The following is a 21,744-nucleotide window of genomic DNA, read 5'->3' on the forward strand; positions in this document are numbered from 1 at the left end:
GGAACAGAGGGTTACTTTCATGAGCTAATGCTTTTAAATAAACGTTAGGAGGTGAATGTATTCTTCTTGTACTGTAAAACTGGGTTCAGATTCTCACCGACAGTCAACAGTTTGCACTGAGTTTGTACTTTCCTCAAGAAAGGGGAGTGCAGAGGAGAGAGAAAATCCTCTAACCCTGTTGTGTGGATGCACTGCGTAGGCTGGCAGGGTCTTTTACTCAGGCTTCCAATAATATTGGTTAATTGCTAGATTTCTCTAGCTCCTCTCAACTTGCATCACGAGTAGGCGTGGAAGAGTTTACAGCAAGGGTATATTGCTGCTGACAGAATACAATGTTCATTCTCTCTCTCTCTCTTAATTGTCATTCCCTGCTCACAGGCACATTTCTCTGGCAGATTCCCTTGAGAGAGGTTTCCCCAGAATCTACGTAAAAGGATTCCTTCCCACGCCATGGTCTTAGGAACATCTCATTTTCATCCTCCCGCGCCTTGCTCATGCACACACACACTCCCTCTCACCCTGGCGCTGTGTCCTCGTGTCTCCCTGTTCTCTCACTCGTGTTTTCATTTTCTCTTTCTCTCTCTCTCTCTCTCCACTTTTTAACTTCTCTGGGCTTCTCTCTACTTCCCGCCCCCCATCCCCCCCCCCCCCCACCTCATATCTTGTAGATCCTCCGTGGGAGGCAGCATCTCCTTCACACTGCAGGCGTGGGCCCTTACTCTGACAAATGACATGTCGGGCCCACCAGCTTTGCGTGGGGGGAGAAAAGCTTTAAGTTAAGAAGGAGGAATGGATTTGATTGGGTGGTGAAACTGAGGGGCTGTATCATGGCGAGCAGTATTTGATCGGGCTCAGAATAAGCAAGGAGTGAGAAACACAGGGCGAACTGCATTACTATATCACACCTACGGCATGTTTTAAGAAATAATGACCACTAACTAAACACTGCTCAAAGTGGTCGAGCTGTCAGCTGCAACAATAAAATATATGTATGTCTAGACAGCTTATAACATAAGCTTTTACTTGTGTTTTGGTCTAGTTAATATTTAAGAATAAATCACTTACGAGTGTTCCTTGGCTAACTGCTGGGCCAGAGAAATGGCTGTAGGATCTCGGTCTAAGGCCAGGACTGTGACTTCATGAACCATTTTCAGTATTGCTTTGGTATGACCACCACCTCCAAATGTCATGTCCAGGACCACCTACATGCGAGAAAGCAAGAAAACAACACATTCTTCTCACACCAGGACTCCTTATACACAATTAATCATCATCTTATCTTCACAATGTTAGTTTACAAGTGTTTAATTCACAGTGGTGCACTGACAAGTGTTATTTTAAATCAGATTTTTCTGAATCTGTCTTATATCAGTATTTAAAGTTTAAATTCAGTATTTTTAAACCTGGAACCTATTTCCCATGTTTTTTGTGTCCAACTGATGGGACCAAAATGTCTTAAATTGGTCCAGTATTCAGGTAGAGTGCTGTAGGTGGCAGCCGCTCATGGGCTGCAATGTAATCCAGGGCAAGCTAGTATCATCATCACTTAAATCAATGGACATACTCTGATTGGTAATATAAATGTCTGACAACATTATTGAAAAAAGTCTTGCTTAGAAGTCTCAATCTTAAATCTCGCAAAGTGGCGGTTTGCTGGAAGTCAACAGTGAAAACATGAGTTCCCGCAAGGCAGAGTTTGTTGTGTTGGTGTATGGAAAGCTTAGCTTAGTGTTATCAAAAAGATTTCAATGATATTTATTTTAGCCAGAGTATACCGATTAGGAGCTCCTTATGTTGAAGAGTGAATGAGGAGATGGAGATAGGGGCAACCATAGACTGTGTATAAGACATCGACCTAGTCATGTGATGTAGCCCGTTGGTTTAGGGGCTGACGTTTTGAAGCCTTGAGTTCAGCATTTTCTTCGTCGCCATCTTGGGTTTTGGCTTTTCCCATCTTGGCTTTTTGCAACAAGAAGTGACGCAAGAGGGTGGAGCTAAGTAAATCTGAAAGCTGATTAATTATTTAATAATTTATAAGCAACCAAAAAGAGTTACAATTAACTTCCATGAACTGAAAACACACTGTGAAATGATTGAGGTTGTTAGATGAAAACGCGGACATCTCCCACACCAGACAATGCCGTGGTAGCATAAGAAAATAAGGTAAGCTACTAAGCTGAATCAGACAGATTCTGATGGATCTCCTCTCTTGATCCATTAAGTTGTGAACTCATAGTCAGAACAGTCAGCTCACTCAGGTGCATTGGGGAACCACCACAATAATTGGCTGCAGAAAACCCTGTAACCTGTGAAGAGTTTGTCTTTGGAAAGTTGATCATTTTAGAGCCAAATGGACTGTTTGTTTACGTTTGTTTCTAGATGACAAATACAGTAGACATGTTGTCAGCCAGAAAAACACAGATCAGACAGTCTATATAAACACCCTTATCACCTAATTTTTTCCATTAAAAGTCCTCCCAAGAGAGTTTTGGAAAAGACAACTATACCACTCAGTATAGCCATAGCAATGGTCCTACCCACTGTACCATCAGATAGACCCTTCCTCTCTGGTATTTTGGACAGGATAACTCTTAAAATTAATCTTAATCTATCCTTCTCCAACCAGTAGTACTGCTCTGGACTGGTTGCAGTTGCCCTCTGTTAGGTCGGAAAAATAAAAAATAAATGAATTGTATGAAAAATAAAGGTGTCTCTGCATTGCAGGTCTTTTACTGTGTTGTGGTTTTGGTGGCAGATTTTGCTACATTTCGCTACAGTAATGATTCGAATTATTGAAACATGCCACCAAAAACATTGAAATAGTTAAGACACCATTTTATCAATGTTTTTCTTCCAAAAGTTGCTTTGATTTATGCAAAAAAATAATAACTAGTTGTTTTAAAAGTTTTCCTTTTTTAAATGGCAGGATTAATTTAAACACTGATCGATGGCAGTTTTTTTTTTACTTCTAGTGCCTTATAAACTAAACATTAATAAATAGTTTTTTGTTAAGAACTTCTTGTTGAGTAAATAGTAAGTATTATAGCCATTTGGTTAATCAAGTAGAGAATTTTTTAATTTATCCTAAAACAAATGTAAAAATGTCATTGAATATTTTCTAAAGTAAATTTTTGGTCCGCCCAAGAAAGATGCATGAGACCACGATCACTAGAGCACTATGCTGCATAGCATTCACTTGTATTAGACATCACATCTTTATAGATGTGTAAATTACTAGTTCAGAATATGTCCAATTTCTTCCAACCACTCTGCCACAACATCTTAGATTATCAGGCAGCTGTAAACTCAGCTGTATCCCTGGTTTAGCAATTGCAAGCAACAAAACATCTCCTGTTCAGGCATATTTCCTTATAAATTTTCTCACTGCCACTGCTACAAAAAAAAGATAACACACCAACTGAATAGTCTGAGATTGTTTTAATAATTGGTTGGTTTATGCTTTACTTTTTATTTTTTAAATGCCTGCTCTGGGATGTAATATAATGTCAGAAAATGATAGGTAACAGATGTAAAATGACAGAAAAGGAAATGCCAGCTATTCCCCACAAAAACATTAAACATGTCGATTGATAGTGACGTTGAAGGTGGGGTGTGTGCGTGCATGTGTGAGGGAAGAAGTGATCAATGGCGGTTCCCTCTCCTTTCCAGCGCACAGCAGCAGATGGGGAGGGGGTGTGGGCTAGTGGGATGAGTCACACGCATAATGAACCTGCCTGTTGTGCTATTCAATACAAAAAAGGAAAAGGAAAACAGAAACACAAACAGCAAAGTAGGCTGGCTTTTAACGAAACAGTCGACACAAGCAACCAGGAGACAAACTGGTCCTCTACTGGAGTGTGCAGCACTTGTCACAACACTGCTTGTCACATCTTATGGAAGCTGTGGCCCAAATACCAAAGGTAAAGCTTGTTTGTTTCACTGGCGCAAATGATAAAACAGACTGCAAACTGATGCTCAATATTCTTCGAGGTTGGTTTGTTGAAAATATAAATACTGCACGTTTACTCACATTTGTATCGCTGATGCACTGAGCACAGACACTATGCATCTTTAGTTTCACCCCTTTTACTCACTCAGACACACATACACACACCTAATAAACTAAGCTAAAAAACTAAGTGGGTGCAAACAAAAATGGAGAATTGGATGTTTACAATGGTTATTTATAAGGTAAATTGAAAATCTAGTTCCCTCGCCCTGAGGGAAAACAAGCTTCTTCAAAAGCCCAGAATGCTGTTGTGAAAATGTTCCCCTCTTTTTTAAAAACCCTGCTGCTTCTGCCACCAGATGGACAAAACAACTTCTTGAACAGATTTGGTGATAATGGGTTTGGCATTTGCGATGATGATTGACACCAAACTTGGGAGTGAGTCATTCACATTGATATTTCGTACAGAGGGGTGTTGGCGAGGCTCTCACCTAGACCAGGCCTTCCTAGCGAATGCAGCAGATTGGAATTGAGCCAGAACACAACTTGGGTCATCTCAGACTCTACATGCACATGATGATAATTCAAATACAAGTAATTACTGTAGTCTGTGTTTTGTACTCCGTTTAGGGTGTGTAATATCTGCCTTTCCCAGCAGAGGGAATAGGAGAGTTAGGAGTGGTCCAAGTGGTGCAGTCCGACAGTGAAGCTGCAAGGTGCTATAATGCAGGACACTTCAGCAGTCACCCCGTAACATTCTTAATGAGAGCTTTTCTATCCAAAAAGAAAAATGTAAACACATTCTACAGTCTCTCATTTGCTATGTTAAAACAATAAAAAGGGTAGGAGCATCTATTTAGAGAGATTTTACAAACATATATGATGTGGGGAAAGGATTCTTTTTTCCTTAATGAGAACTTGAAAACATAATACAGTTCATACAGCAGTAAATAATATCCTGGCCATGTGGAAAAAGGGGCCTCATCTCAAGTCGTCTTATGGTTGAATTCATTAGGAAAAGGGGGACAGGAACCTGAGAGAAGGCTGAGTACTCACCTAAATCCTACTTGTGACTCCCCAGCCCAGGTCAGTTACAGTGGGGGATCTAAAATGTCATTGAGGGGAGTTTTTACAGATCTTGTTACACTAACACACAGACCATTAGGGAGACAGATACACAGGTACAGGATCGCTTTTCTTGTCGCGTCCGTTGCCATGGCAAGAGTGGAGGTAACCGGTTTGCATTTCTCTCTCTGTCACACAAAGTTCATGGCGAGATACAAGTGAGCACAAAATTTTGCCGGTTTGCGGCACGAGAGCATGGTATGAATGGCTGAAGGTGGGGGATATGATTACTGGAATGATGATGGTTTTATTGACTGCAGAGAGCAGCAAAGTGTCCACATACCTGGCTGTTGCTTTACTGCAATTTACTTTTACGTAATCTCACACATAAAACTGCTTCTATGCTTAAACTATATCAAGACTATCTTACAATAAAATCACTTTTGAACAACTTTATGACAGTATCAGTATTTTTCCTATTAGTATTTCAACTTTTCTTTAAAAGCATTTAAAGGGTTCCTCTCTCTACTTTATCTAAACAATTGGGAGAGGTGTGTTTATTAGTCTAGCAGGTAGGAGGTGGAGGTGGGGGTGGGGTGCACAAAACAGATGGCCAGTGAGAGCAGACGAACTCAAAAGGCATGAAAGCTTCCCGCAATTACTCTGTCAAGAGATTATATTGATGGTGATCAGCAATGTCTGAGAGGCATGCAGCTTTTTGCCACTTCTACCTAAATTCAAAGTGTACTAAACATACTACCTGTGTGTCTGAGAGTAAGTAAGAGAGAGTGAGTGAATGAGTGAGTGAGTGAGCAAATAATTGATACAGGAGCACAAAAATGTTGACAAAACTCTTTGCCAGAGGGCTGCTTCCAAATGCCTCTGTGTATGTAAAGATAATCTCTCTTTTGTCAGAGGAATGCTGAAGAGTTACGAGAAATACTTTCATTGCTCATCTATTCAGTGCTGTTTGCACTCTTTTGGCACAAGTATAAATAAACGGCTTTTGAGGAAGTATTTGAGCTAGTTAGGACAAAACACATCTACACAGAGGAGAAAAACTGCATTCATTCGTTTGCTTTAAAAAAGAACAATGTGGAGTTTGGAGGTGAAACGAATAAGTGAGAATCAAAAAATCCAATTCGAGGCACTTAAAAGACATAAAGAAAAGCCAGCCTTTTTCAAATTCTGTCAGTAGAGACAGAACATTTTTGCATTACTTTTTTTATGTGTCCCCTTCTGCGTATGCCAATTAGAAACCCAAATAAATCACAGGAGTTCTGTGATGGAAGAAGTGACCCAGCTGTTACAGGACTTTATCGGAGCTCACATAAGGATCATTAAGTCATAATATTATTCCACCTTTTTTTTTACCCATAAGGAAATAGGGTCAGTTTTTGTGTAGGATTTAGGATTGTAGGTGTCAAAACTGCATAATAGGATATACTCTATATACTGTTCGGCAAAGCTTTGTGATGGCTCCATGCCTCCCACCTGTAAGGAGGTGAGGTTGTTTCAATATTTGTGAGGGTACAAACAGATTTGTTTATGTGTAATATTTGAACATTTTAGATAATAAGTCCTGTGAGTATTTACAGGGAGGCAACGTCTGCTAGTCCCGCAGTACTCCCGTTAGTCCAAAACACTTTGGTCCACAGCTAAATGTCATGAACACTAATGAAACGATTAATAGCATGAAATTTGGTGCTGATATTCATGGTCCCCAAAGGATGAGTTTTAATTTGGTGAACTTTATCATGCCAATTGCGGGTGGCATGTGATTAACTGTGTGCTGGTGCTGAGCAAATAGGAAAGGGAGTAAAAAAAAAAGGCTTTAAAAAAAAAAATACAAACAAGAGTAAAATAAGGATTTTTGAAATTCACTATCTGAATTGTTTAAGGTAGGGTTTTGGTAACTTATTGATTTATGGATACGAAATTTGATTTGATTTTGATCTGTACCACTTGTTGCATCTGGACTCTACAAACATTGGTTTTACTCCTGGCCCTTATCTGCTTCCTTTAAAGGGGGTGAGAGAAAGTGGTTTGATTGTGAAAAAAAAAAAAAAAAAAAAAAAAAAAAAAAAGCCTCCTACAGACTCCTCCTCCAAACAATGTATTTATTCTACTTTTTTATCTTTCATTTTTATCTCAGTCAAGCCCCTTTTGTTAAGAAAGCACCATGCAGATTGCCGTTTCTGCTCAAGTTTTTTTAAACAAGCAGGCTGGGCCTCGTTGTTTGTTTTGCTGGAAATACTCCCAGACCTACCAACATGTACGCACAGGTATAACAAGGCTGACAAAGGTTAATACTGCTGGGTATCAAACAAAATCTAATGAAGGCATGATTCTACATACAGGGTTACTATGTAAACACTACTGACATGTTCACACACACTTCTGAGAGGTTCACACTTAACTGGAGTTGCAACTAATGACTCATTCAATGGTGCATGCTCCCAAGATGATACCAGACCCAAAGGGATGTTTTCAATTAGTTATTTTGTCCTGCCATAAAAAAAAAAAAACATATTCCATGTGTAATCAAAGGCCACTCTTAAAAGCAATAAGAAGAACTCCCATTTGAGACCACCATGATTATTCAATTATCACAGCTTTCACCATTACATTTTTTAATAGTCAGCTCTTGATCTATACAATCATAAAACACTGCTGATTTGATTTTGTAAAAGAAGCAACAGCAAACTGCAAATGCAACTCAACAGTCTTCCCTTGCGGACTGGGAGAGTGAGCGGCTGACGAGCCATAGACTGACATAGACTGGTAGTAAATATGTATCATACACTGCAAGGCCATATCCACAGAGACACAGAAAAAATAGGACTTTCAATAGCAGCCAAGGACACTGAAAGTGAGGATCACATTAAATATTTGATGTAGGTAACTTCTAAAAAAATACTAACTGGGCAGTCTATTTAGCCAGTGTTTTGTCTTTCACTGGAGACATCCCTTTTTTGGATTGGCTGCAACAGGACATAGGCTATTGGTCTACAGAAGTGTGTGCTCTCGGTGTAGCACAAGGCAGAGGACATACTGGAAAACTATCTAAACAATTTCAGGAAGCTGGCTAGTCCGTCTGTCACAGTGTCTCCCAACACCATATATAGCAAATTTCAGACACAATCTGGGCTGTTATGAAACACATAAGCATGGCTAAGTGTCTTTATGTTCCTTCTGGTGTCGCCTTGCTTTAAGCTCAGGAAAGATTCATAAAGGTTCATAAAGCCGTGGACATAAGGCAGCTTATTAACTGTATTTGTGGAGAAACAAGAAAATGTGGTCAAATATGTGCTTTTGCCTCAGTAAAATATTGTTTATGTCTACCTAAACTGCACAAGGTAACTCTGTAAAGTAAAATAAATCAACAATCAGTTAAAACTGCTTTATTACAGTTCCTACTTGGTTAGAAGAAATAGCACTTCAGACAGGAAAATATACTACATTTATGTAAAGCATAATACACAATGAAATGTCCTGTTTAGTAAAGGGAAACCCACTGCCATCCAAGCTAGTCCTTAGTTTGTCAATATTATAGATCGCAAGAATAAGAAATCCCCATTAAATTATAAAATGCCTCCAGAAATATGAAAAGTCCATAAATAAAAATCCATCAAAGAAAGAGAACAGAAGGGAAGATATTTCAACAAGAGACCTCTACTAGCTCACTTTCTGTAACACAGCACTGAAATGCAAATGTATTGGCGACCCCACAGCTTGACTTTAACAAACACAAACACAAAATGTCTCTGTTTACTGTATGAGGACTATGATCATGATTCTACCTGAGAATGCATGCACTGAATGATTATGTGGGTGATTTGCTGGGCACTGGGATAAGGAAAAATAACCAGGACATGAAATTGCCATAACCGAAATTTTATTTGACTTAATAAAAGCAGGAGCAAAGATAATAAATAACTCCTTTAAACAGGAAAAGGGGTTGACAAAAAAATTATAATGGTATACAAGCTAAGCTATCTCTCACAGTGAGCTGATTTGAAACTGTTATAGTTATGTGAATATTTTCAAACTTTTTTCTCATGTGCTTTTATTTTTTTTAATACGAGCAGAGGCTCTGGTTAATGAGACTGAACTATCTGAAGGCTCCTGGATAGAAACCAGACGACAGTGAACTTAAGACTTAATCTTAACTTAATAAAGTGTGCCTTGATCGCTGTCCAAGGTGCTGATCCTTGGACAGCCAGAGATGTGGGAGCTGTCAGAGGATACTCAACATTGTCCCTTAGGTTAGTGGAACTGGTGACAAACAAATGTTTTTGCCTGTAGGTGTGAATGTATCACTTTGAATTGTGGGAATGAGCACCACAACATAAATACCACTCACCTTCACTATAATGGGGTGGCAGCAGATTTTTCAAAGAAAAGTATCAACAAAACTTGACATATGGAAATCAAACTATGGCCTGATACCACTAGAGTAGGAGGTATATGTTTTGTCATGTTGTGAGTGAAATGAATCCTGCATGTCCCTTCCCGGACAGTACAGCAACACAAATACAACTTATTTGACAAAACTTCTAATACTACTGCTAATGTGTTTTTTGCCATGAATGTATACACTCAGTGGCCACCATATTAGGTATACGAGGACAATCTATTGTAATTAAATACTATTGCAATCGAATAATACTATTCAGTACTACATTATATTAAGGAGCAAGCCTACGGGAAAACTGTTGTCAGCATGGGCAGATTTGATGGTTAACCACATCTGTAATCATAGTGCCAGTCAGCCTGTTGGTTTTAAATGGATCCAAATTGCCTGCTGGTGTTACCAACAAAAATGTCAGTGTAATCAGTCAAGAGTTTAGAGCCCTGTTTACGTATCAATTTATCACTATTTAGGGTCACAATCGCTGAAGTAGGATGCCAAGCTGTAAGTCCTAATGACTCCTAATTTAATGGATGGTTGGGTGGTTGTTTTTCTTACTGGAATGATTGCATTTAAAGCTATAGTTTTAACTCCCTAGCAAGCCCTAGGTTGTGTAGCTTGAGTGCCATTTTCACCCTGTTACTTGATGGAGGCCATGAAGATAGACTGTACAACGTTATCCAAGCCACTGGAGACTTTCTAGATTGTATCTAAACACCAGTCCTCTCCTAGGACCTTCCTTTACAAGATGTGCTGCTCAACTATATAGTGATTTTGCACCAAAATAATCTGAATTGACATCAGTGATAGTGAGAACATCCAAGGCGATTAAGATCTAGAACGATGAACCAATGCTCCGCATCCCCAAACACCAAATGTGCACTGTAGCAGCCGACAATAACTGGGGGAAAAAATGAATGCTATTCAGTGAAGACGATCTTGCTCTTCTACCATTAGACACCAGATTACTTACTTTTTGGAAGTCATCTTTTTGGAGCCTAAACTATAGTTTAGTTTTAAGTTTTAAAGCTCCATGTACAGCTGCTGAGGCGTCTTGTAATATTGTAATGTAGCCTCCCCTCACTCTACTCAACCCAAGTCAAAAACACAACATCCTCAACCCCCTCACAGCTTATTCCTTTTCTTTCTTCGCCTTTATGCACTCTTTTTTTCTACCAACCACTTTCAGATCATTTATACCGGCCTTCCCTAAGTTCTATGGTTACATTTGTTGTATTTTTCAATAAAAATCTGACTGCAAAGAGGAAAACCTTGGTCCCTGTCTTCCTCTACATAAAGCTCATAAAGCCCATGTCAAGCATCCGCCCACTTCAAGGAGTCCTGGCACTTAGACCACGGTGGTGTTGAGGAGATCCCTGGAGAAACACGGATAGCAGGCACTTGTATCTTCTCTGAAACTATGAGCCAATAACTAAATATTTACTGTACGTGGGCAATCCAAGGCAACGATTAGTCTTTCTGCCGCCTTATAGGCTGCCTGTGTTCTGAAAAAGTAATCTCAAAGTTTATTGCATTTAAAAAATGAGTAATTCATCTAGCTTCTTGAAGGACTATCAAAGTATTAAACTTTTTCTATTGAAAGTTAAACATATTTCAATGTGCATTAACTAGCTACTTTACAATCTCTTCTGGAGCATTACAAAATGTGTCGATGTGTGTTTCAGTTGAATTTGGGGCCACTGCGTGACCAAACCCCCCAGGTACAGAGGATTATGATCCGCACTGCAAGGTAATCACATTATCAAGTAACAATATGTGTCCAAATTATGTGAATATGGCATTTTTATCTATTTAGCAAGTTCTAAACCTTTGCAAATACAGTGATTTACAGGGGACGGTAAAGCATTGTGGGGATCTGATTTGGAGGCAATGAGTGACAGCTGGGGAAGAACTGATTGGATACCGAAAGAAATGGAAAGGGAGGGACCTCTACTGTGAGCATGAGTCATCACTCTCCACCCCCACCCCCCCCAGCCAAACTGTCTGTTTTTGTCTTGCAGGTTGGAGATTTACTGAGCTACATTTGCTCTGCTGGAAAGATTCATTTTCGCATTAAACTGAACGCAGACTTTAACAAGTAAATGATTGAGTGAGATGATGATTCAAATTTGCAGGTGCACTACAACAAATGTCCAGTGACTGTTATGAAATCTGTCTGCCAAATCTGTCTGCTGAAACGAAAAAACTAAGATACATTTTGGACATGTTTCCATATCGTTATAACTGGCTTTAACTATAAGGATTTATTACCCCAAATCACAACAACCTAATCAACAAAACAGATCTTCTGTATACTCTGCATTGTGGCTCCAGGACACACATTTTTTACATGAGAACAGACTAAAGGCCCACTTCTGTGCTCTGTAGCTGTCATTCATGATAACCAGATTAATGTTTTACACAGTCTCGCAGGTTAGTTTGGGTTGAAAATAGGGGCCACAGTGTTACCATGTGTGAAATCCTCCTCATTACTTTGACTAGTCTGGTCGAATCACAATTGTCATACCTCAGCTGGTATGTAAATATTCATTAAGACTGAACCTGATTTGACATTTTACTTTAACAAACTCACAACATTATTATTTCAATGTAAGAGTTATTCGCCAAAAGGAAGCTTTGGCAAACATGCTGATGCAAAATGTAAGTCCTCCTCCAATTAAAATTCAGTTTTACCTATCGTTTCTTCTCTTGGACGTTTGAGCTTCACTGTGCAGAATGACCTGTGCAGAATTTAACACTCGATGGCTGTTTTCATGTCCATATGCTGAAGAGAGAAAGTTTTGTTGTGCTCACCTTAAATCTCAGTCTAACAAGTGTATAAATATGATTATGTGTGATCACAACTAGTTTGGAAGCCAATCGTGGTCAAGCATTCAACTCATGCAAGTGTGATGTGGAAACATGAAACCTTCAATGCACAAACAAGGAGAATGGACTTTTCAGTGAAGTAGGAGACAACTTGTGTTTAGCAGTTAAATGTTTTAACAAAAACTATTTGCATTTTCATAGATTCTGGATTTTCCAATGAAGGAGAAGGAGTATATGTAATTTTAAGAAATGTGACCAAAGCAAAACGATCATTTCAGACACAAAATATACGTGCTTTTATTGCATGTTAGTGCATGTGAGCATGTCCCACTGGTGAGCTCACAGCTGCCGCTCTGCACTGTTCTCACACAGCGGTTACAGCTGATGACACAGCGTGGTCGCTGAAGCCTAGCCCCCACAATCCCCCCTCAGGTTAACACTGTTAGCTCTATAAGCACTTTAGCTGTAGTTTGTACTGTTAGCCAGCCCATCGACAACATGTTGAGAGCTGTTGAGAAGCAATCAAAATTCTCTCCGTAACGGATCTGGCATCTTTAAAAGAACACTGAATGTGGTTAAGAGAAGAGTAAACTCTGAATATTGCGACTCTTTGCTACGACATTTCGCTTCCCTGTACATCACACTACCTCTAGCTACGTTACTGAATGTAAACATAAGCCTTTTTAAGCAGACTGAACAAACAGTGCTGTCTTTTTCTCTCTCAAGAAGCCAGTCTCAACTGAAAATAGAAACGTATTGTTCAATCTGGTTGTCTGACCTCATATGCTGTTATTCTGACATGCCTACAAATGTGTCGTTGTAAAAATACCAAAATATATAGACTTCTAACTTTCAGTGGATAGGAAATGCCATAAAACTGTGAGAGAAATGCCAAAAGGCTATTTCTTTGTTTTAACAGGAAACAAGAATTAAGGTCAAATATGATGCAGTGGATCTATTCAAAATGATTACATGCTTCATTGCTCTTCTTCACTGCTCTGAAGGATTTCTCTTCACTTTGACACTACTGTCAATACAGTGTGCCAAGGAAACAATGCAACCTATATAAAGCCCAAGAGAAAGCAGAAGTGAAACTGAAAAGAGGGGGTGGAATCATCTAACTATATTCACAAAATGTAAAGAAGCATCAGGAACGATGTCTTCCTCTCCTGAAGGTGAATTTCATGGCACTAAAGGAAGACAAAAGAAGAACAGGGCCAAGTCCATTAGGGAGTGCAAAGAGGAGTCGAGCTAAATGAAGGATTCGTGGTGGAAGGCATGGTAATAGGGAAAAGACTTCTAGGCATTTAAGTAGACGCTTCCAGTAGTTTGAAGACTGGGTATACAATACAATTTGAAATGAAAAGAACTAGGGAACGGGGTGGGGGCAGTGGACGGTGGCTCAGGGGAGGGGGTGGACTCTGAGGAAAGCTCCACAGTGCAGCGCTCTGTGGAGCTTTTTGATTAAGTTCCCCTGGGCTTTTCCATGACTGGTATTATCATCAGTACACCAATGTTTTGTATTATCTTTACCGATTGCCTCAATGTCAATGACGTTCTCTATTCATTCATACAGAGCTCTTACAAATAAGAGATGTGGGCAGCAATTCAAAGACTCCATACGCTCATATTGTCCATCCCTGAGCTGGCACAGACCCGTAGTTTGTAAAGGTGGACATCACCAAATGTCAAACTTTGTGCTGCAACTCAGACAAATGACCATCAAAAGGCCCCTTGCTTTCAACCTCTGATATCAGTCTTTGGAGGGTAATGATGAGTCTCGGGAGCCTAAGGCGGCCTAGAGGGTACCTAAGCTTGTGAGAGGGGGCTGTCCCTCAGCAGGACGCTGCTGATACAGTCAGGATGAAATTGACCACACCAAAACTCTGCTGCCAGTGTGCATATATTTCCTTCAGGTACTTATCAGTCAAAGGTGAAGGTGTTTTAAACCAAAGCACATCTGTAAGTAAACTGTGACTTAATTAATATGACTCTGCTGTGATGCAACAGATCAATGCTGGTGTTAATATTGACATTTCCTAATAAATGTATTTAAAAAACCTGCATTTCATTGTTGAAAATGGCTCAAAACGCCATCTACTGTTTTACAGCAGTATAGAGATAGAGCCGACAGTTGGGACTTTTAAGTCGTGAAATAAAATAATGTTAAAGCCCTTGAATCAGACCCCCCTCCTCCTCTCTAGCCAAAGTGTCCATAGTTTTCACAGCCCGGCACAAGCTTGCTCTCTCCTTTATGCGTACTTGAAATCAAGCTGTCTGCAAATTACAAAATCTGGTGAATCTGTGTTAATGACTGATTATATGGCGATAGAAATGTGCTATTCTACTAAGTGTGTAGATTTAGCATTAACTTGTTAAATTTTCCCAATTGGCGGTTGGATAGTCAGCTAGCTAACATAAGAAAATGAGCGGCTGGCTGTTGGCTCAAAAGCGGGGGTGAAGTTACACTTTAATGTTAGAATTGATGCCATGGTCCTTAGAAAGGCTTTCCCTCAAAGCATTACAAGGGAGACGATTGTGCCCATCTTTGTTTCCAAGAAGAACAAAGCAGGTTTTTAAGAGATTCATATTGAGCAAGCTGTCTGCAATATAGTCTAGTGTATATAAAATTGGAAAACCCCAGGCAGGGACACTCTGGTTAAACTGTGGAGGTAGACATTGTGTAAGAACTGTGAATGGAAGCAAGGAAATTTCTGATTCTGGTTTAGGTCAGTAGTGCCATGTAGTGTCGAGCCGACATGCTCTTCCCTGCCATATTAGTCAGGAAACAGAGTAGGCAAGGAGTGGAAGCCCTCCAGCTGAGAACAACAGCACTTCATCTGGATGCAGCAGGGAATATAGATAATGTTGGTTACACAGATAAGGTCACTGCAACTGACTTTATCAGAAAAGGTGCAACAGCAGCTTAAACAAGATCATTAGGATGCAGGAACACATGCTGAGAAAGATCAGTGTTTTAAATTATATTCCCTTTAAATTGGCCACAAGACCCTGGTTTATGATACTTTTTACCATCAGAAAGTCTTCTCTTTTCTTCTCCGTCTCTACGATCAGGTAAAGAGTGGGATTATCCTGTCTGCATGTAACTTGCATGTATTCATCAACCTGCTGATGACATTGCATTGCACTATGTCAAAAGTTGAGCCAGGGGCCCATTTCACCACATGTGCAAGCTGCAATTTACAACGTGAGATCATTTCCTCTTGCTAATTTTGACCTCTTTCAATCCTTTAAAAGCAAATGCCATACTTGCAGCCAATAAGCAGTTTAAGGCCCAGAATGACTCGCAAATGTGTCTGCAATTTGAGAGCAACAATCATTTTTGAAACGCAACGCTGACACCATTTGCGATCTGCTTGTTCTCACAAAACGCTTTTGTGAAATGGTCCGCACCTTTGATGACACGGCACAACAAGCAAGTGTGTGTTGGCTGGTGTTTACAGATCAGGTCACTTTTATCTACATTACCGCTTCCACACGCATCACCACACATCTCTGGTGTTTATAATATGGCAGCCTGGTTGTAGTATCTGTAAATGTATGATTGCTGTTAAAAACAGAATTTCATGCAAGAGGGGAAGCATGTCAAACATGACAAACAATTTACTGCAGCAGGGTACAGAAAATCGCATTTTGGGAATCAGTTAATGCTTCTTTTTTGCTGTTTTACAAAAAACACAAAAAAAACATTTGTGATAGAGCAACCTTTCTGTGAGTCCAAATCAGATGAAAATTAAGATATATTTTGCTATCAGCAAATTTTCATAGTCTAATTAAATGACAAGTGGAACCATTTGTTAAAAACCAGAATCAATCAGAAAAATAAGAAATCAAAATCACAATGCATATACGCATAAACAGTAAAAGTGATCAACAGTAACTACACTACATGACGAGTGTTTTGTTTTATAATTATCCTGAACATATTTAAAAGAAAGACCACTGAGATAATGCAGTTGGACCTCACACAAACACCGATTGAAGATGTGTTGCAGGAATGAGTCATCTGCTGTCCACAGGGCATGTATCTGATTAGCATACCCACACTCACACACCAGGAACAAATGTAAATATTGCAATAAAACCTGGTGTAATAGTATCAATTCAGTGTCGAGGACGGGTTCCAGTGTCTTTTCGCTGAGTTTAGCAATATTGGATGCATGTGAGTATAGAGTTATACAATTTCAATAATTGTTATTAAAGCTACATGCAAATATAACTCAATAATTGATGTTGTAGCAGCACGCTTCTCCAGTTTACCCCCAGTGCACTGTTATGTGCATGCATCAGTTGTAAAGAGATCACATCCTCTCTCTCTAACACACAAACACACACACACAAAGTCTATGTTTTTATGGCAAATTCTATCAAACATTAATAAAGGGCAACATTTAGGAAATGATTTACTTTTAGGAGAGCAATTAAGCTTTATGGACAATGTACTGTACTGTAAGGTGTGCGCTATACAGCTTGGTAAGCAACGGAGCAAAACTGGAAAGGTGAGCAAAAATAGTTTGGAAGGTAGGAGGCCGATTTACTTGAGTTGAGTTATGATAGACACCATCTGCTCAGGTAGGCACAAGAAGGTTCGGTTTATTTGTTCCAAGTTGTTGTTTTTAAGTGAAGCTGAATAATGTGAAAGATGAAAGGGCTAAAACAACTCAACAAGACAGTGTGGTAGAGCACCCACCAAGGGATTGTCTGCTCAGCAAAGCTGAACGATTTGGCGCTCTGTAGACTGAGGCACCCCATTTGGCTAATGAAGTCCCAGACTGTCTTCACACCACACCCCCACCCACCGCTCCACTATGAAATGTTCTACTCATGAAAGTAATGAGGCAGGGAGGGAGAAAGACTCTTCTGGCCACTGATAACCTCAGACTAAACTTGCAACCTTACGAGACAAGGGCCTAATATCTGGCCGTCAATCAGCCCCAGCATCCCTGGCTGGAGTGTTTAATTACAAGGATCAATTATTTACCAGCCTCCTCTTTCACTACTCAGTGCTCCCAAAAAAGGAGTGTAAAGAGAAAAAAAAAAAAAAAAACATTAAAGACCCAGATAAGGTTGTGGTGGCATATTTTGTGCACAGAAAATAATAAACCGCTTGTTCCAGATAAAAGAGATAGTGTCTATTCTGTGCATCATATGCGACAGATTAGTTTTTCTAGCTGTTACACCTTTTAAAGAATGACTACGAAACAGCTTCAGTATTTGTTGTCAGATTAATGTACATAAAAAGTCATTCTTAAGCACTGTGTCTGCTGTTAAAATAACATTTTAGTACCTACAAATAAAGAACGGATTACAGTTGAAAGTGTAAATAAAAAATAAAAAGATTTCTATAAACTCTTTGGACATTCATAAAATGCCAGTGATATGTCTCAGGAGACACTGACTGACAAGTATGTGCAAAATAATATTATAGAAATTAATAAAACTTAATTTATAAAGTGCCTGTCTTAAAAAGTTTTACACAGTTCTTAACAGAAACAAAAGATGCAAAGACATCTTAAGTCTTTTTTTAAGAGTTACTGAAGAACTGTACCTCCCTGTGCTTCACATTTACTTCTAAAGCAATATATTGTCTTCAGCTGCACGGCCCAAATAGCAACTGCAAGGCTTTTAACTAATTTGAAGAGACAAGATCATATTACCCCTTTGCTTGTATTCACAACAGCGCTTCACCTGGCTCATGCGGTGAATTTAAGTTATAACACAAATGGAGCTCACAAAAAAAGGATCTTTTATCTGAAATAGCGTACTTTTCCAATGCTGCGGCCAGAGACTGAATATACAACGTATATTTGAATTTCCTTCAATTGCTGCCTGTCCGTTTTACAATAGAGGTTTTATAGATTGTATATTAAGTTTCTTAATAGTCTTGCACAAAAGTACATGGTGCTCCCTGTACTATAGACTCAGAGAGTCATTCCTCACCTCAGCTGGCCCAAAATTCAGCTGTAAGACTTCAAACTAATTAAATGAGACAAGATCATATTAACCCCATCAATGCCCCTCTTAACAAGCTGGTACACTCAGTACCCGGTAAAAGATTATCCTCTGCTGACATTAGCGCACTAGGGGACACATTTGAAGATACGCTGGATTAACTTGCATTAAACATTGATGCATATTTTTCCTCCCTGACAACTTCCATAAGCTATAAATTCCACAAAAAACACATTTAATGTTCAAATAGAAAATATACAGATAAAACCGAGTGTAACTCGTCACACAGCTGTACACTACTTTTTCTAGGCTGTGTACTATCTTGCATCTAAAACAGCAAAAAAAAACAAAAAGAAAAAACAGAGAAGTAGCAGCTGGCAGAGTGTTTTGTGGACATCTATCCATAGAACAGAGGGCCTCATCATGTGTCCGAATTACAGCCAGCCAAATAACCCAAATAACAGGGGAAGTGAAAAATGCAGCACTCAACTGCTGCGGTTTAGGGCCTTAACAAGCTACAACACCTGTGATTTGTGGTTTGCCTGTTTTGCTGTATTTCGTGCTAGATTTCCATTGTCATCATGAGTCTAGCCTGGTTTTTGCTATTTATTATGTGCAGGTTCCACTTCGGCGACCACCTGCGTTCCTCATGAGCTGGCATTAATGCTTCTGTTACTTTTATTATGACCCCAGACTTCATGATTCCAGTGCTTTTTTGGTCCTAAAAATATATAAGTCTTAATGACTGGCATGATGCTCGCATTTCAGCAACATAGTTATATGAATGCCAAAACATAATAATAATAATTACAAACTATAAAACATTTGTTAAACATTAAAACTGACATATCTTCAAGGCGATAATTGTAAGGAATAATAAATATCCTGCCGTATCATCATCACATGTAATTGTTCAGCGATAGGTATTATTCGCCAAATCCTACAAAAAAAATGTGTTGATTGTTCAAAGACTCTGATATCGATCCAAACAAGGAGGTTTAACACTTATGGTCTCATTAATTCCACAAGAGGGAGTGTGTTGAGACTGAAATGTAAGAGTAGGCAGCTCGTTTCTCCGTCTACAGCAGCACAGGGTTTTTCCCCTGGACTCTCAGCTGATGGCTCATTAATCTATTCTAGCGGAGGTCCCCTACGCAAGCAGCCTGTGCCAACGGAGGACTTCTCATGCTTTGTCCTTTTCAGCCCATGCTTTTACATAACCATGAGTATTAACACGTTCAGGGGGACGTTTCATGAAAGAATTATAATAAAAGAAAACCTAAACCTAAAAAATGGGGATTTATTATTGTTGCTTCACAGCTGTGATAGTAGAAAGGTTTGAAAACTCTATTTAAACTCTTTAAATGGCTCGCTGACGTCTACAGTGGTTGCAGGTTCTGCCACTTCCACTGAGCATCAACATCACAGTTTGCAGCTCTGTGCACCTTAAAGCGTATTGTCTTAGCGGACTGTCAAGTTGAGTCCTTCCAGCTCTCACTGACCTCCGCAGATAAAATGTGCTCACTCCCAAGCCTTTACTGTAAACATCTCTATCTGATGGACGAGTTGGAAATAATAATAATAATGTATATAATACTGTCTATAATAATAATAATAATACATTCTGAAAAAACTGAAAATAATAAAATAAAAATATTGTTTATCACAACGTGGGTTTTTCTTCCACAGCTGAATGATAACATTGCTCCACTTCTCATAAAAGTAATTGTAAAGATCTCAGAATGTTCCTCTAGATATCAGCTACTATATGCAACGTCTTTGCAAGTCCTCTCGAGCTAAACCAAGACAATTAACTGTATTTAAGTGAAAAAGTGAGTGAATCCAGTTTCTGAATGATTCAAGGCACCGTAGTGGAGAGCATTGGTAACTGTGGTAATGTCAGGTGAATAGCAACGACAGAGAAAAAGCCATTCTGCCAGAATTTGGAAATGACAGCTGAATTTATTGAGTCCGTCTGTTGGATTACTGCAGAGCAGAGTGACATGGACACTGAGTGTGTGAACTTGTTTTTAAAGGCTGCATTACAGTAAAGGGATTTCATTTTCTGAACTTACCACACTATTTCTATAACTGTTCTATTATTTACCATACCTTATTAGTCATTATATCCACATTACTGATGATTATTTATCATTAATGTGGATATAATGACTAATAAGGTATGGTAACGGTATGGGTATGGGGCATATTGTGTAATATTTCATGAATGCACCAATGGTCCACCCTACAATACTGTTATGTCATTATTGAGTTATTTGATGAGAAATATCAGTGTGTGCACTGGTAGTTACGCTAACTGTTCAAACTGTTGGACAGTGTGCCAAACACACTGTCCAAAACAATAACAGTATGCAAACTGTTCCATTCCACTGTGTCTGTGTTGGTTAGCCAAACACACCATCAAAATCAATAAAAGATAATCACACAATAATGAAAAATAAATCTAAGTGAGCAGCAGAGCAGCGTACGACAGGAACTCAGCTGTGTGTGTACTGGTAGTTTTGTTAGTTGTTTGCAAAAAAAACAACAACAGTAAATTAAAGTGAGTCAAACAGCAGCGGCCAAGAGGTACTCAGCAGTGTGTGTACTGGTAGTTCTGTTAGAAGGTAGTCAAACACAAAGAAGTGGGCCAACGGTGTCTGCCCCACTGTATCTCTGGGAGCAGAGCAGTGGCGGAGGGTCGGCGATGCCCTCAGCAGTGTTATCACTTCGGGCCCCTAGCGGCATGGGTGGTTAACAGTGATGAGTGAGGAGTCAGCCGGCAGTCAATGGCTGTATAAAACAGGCAATAAAAGGTGTTTAATAAAAGACGTCGCAACCACAAGAGGTCCTTAAGCATGCAGCCAGAACAGGCCACCCAAAATATTTTACAGTTTGCTGCAGCAGGATGAGAGATTACCCTTGGACACACACACAGAGGTGCATCCTAACTAAATCACAGACACACACAAGACCGTACACATAACCTCTTGTGATCCTGCTTGAACAAAATTGCGATATGTTTTTTCTGTCATATCCCACACCCCTCCCATTATGTCACTTGGAGACGAGCTGTGTTAAGCGAATTTATGCTTTCAGTGAAGGAATACGAAAAACGATCAACCCAGATCCAATAAGCATGAAATATAAAGTAGGCTACCCGTGCAAATTAGCAACCTGTATACACATTTACAGTCAGATGGCCTGTGTGTGGGAGGCAGCAGGGCACCGAAAGGCTCCATTTACACACTTTGGTTTAACTGCAGTATATGCTCTGACACCCATCATGGTTAAAGTACTCCATTCATACACACTGCTTCAGCTGACAAGAGCAATTACATTTCGGTGATTATTTTACAATAGTCATTCAAATTAAACATCTCACTAGCCTCAGTGATTTCAGTGGACACTTGTCTGATATCAGGTTTTCAATCTCACAGCAACTGATCTGTTAGTGACACCATTAATTAACCAGAACAAATTTGACTGCTTAAATGAAAGCTGACAGGTAGTC

At 39.4% G+C, this 21,744-nt stretch overlaps 1 protein-coding gene across 2 annotated transcripts in view; it reads right to left on the reverse strand.

The window, feature by feature from the left end:
• Window positions 1–21,744, reverse strand: part of mettl15 (methyltransferase like 15) — a 43,396-nt gene that overhangs the window by 18,476 nt on the left and 3,176 nt on the right. For both annotated transcript variants that reach the window (XM_054618403.1, XM_054618411.1), the window contains exon 3: window positions 1,066–1,202. In XM_054618403.1, coding sequence (XP_054474378.1) covers window positions 1,066–1,202 — 137 coding nt within the window. The remainder of the gene's footprint in view (window positions 1–1,065; window positions 1,203–21,744) is intronic.

This window comes from Anoplopoma fimbria, chromosome 2 (genome assembly GCF_027596085.1).
Source record: "Anoplopoma fimbria isolate UVic2021 breed Golden Eagle Sablefish chromosome 2, Afim_UVic_2022, whole genome shotgun sequence".
NCBI lineage: Eukaryota > Metazoa > Chordata > Actinopteri > Perciformes > Anoplopomatidae > Anoplopoma > Anoplopoma fimbria.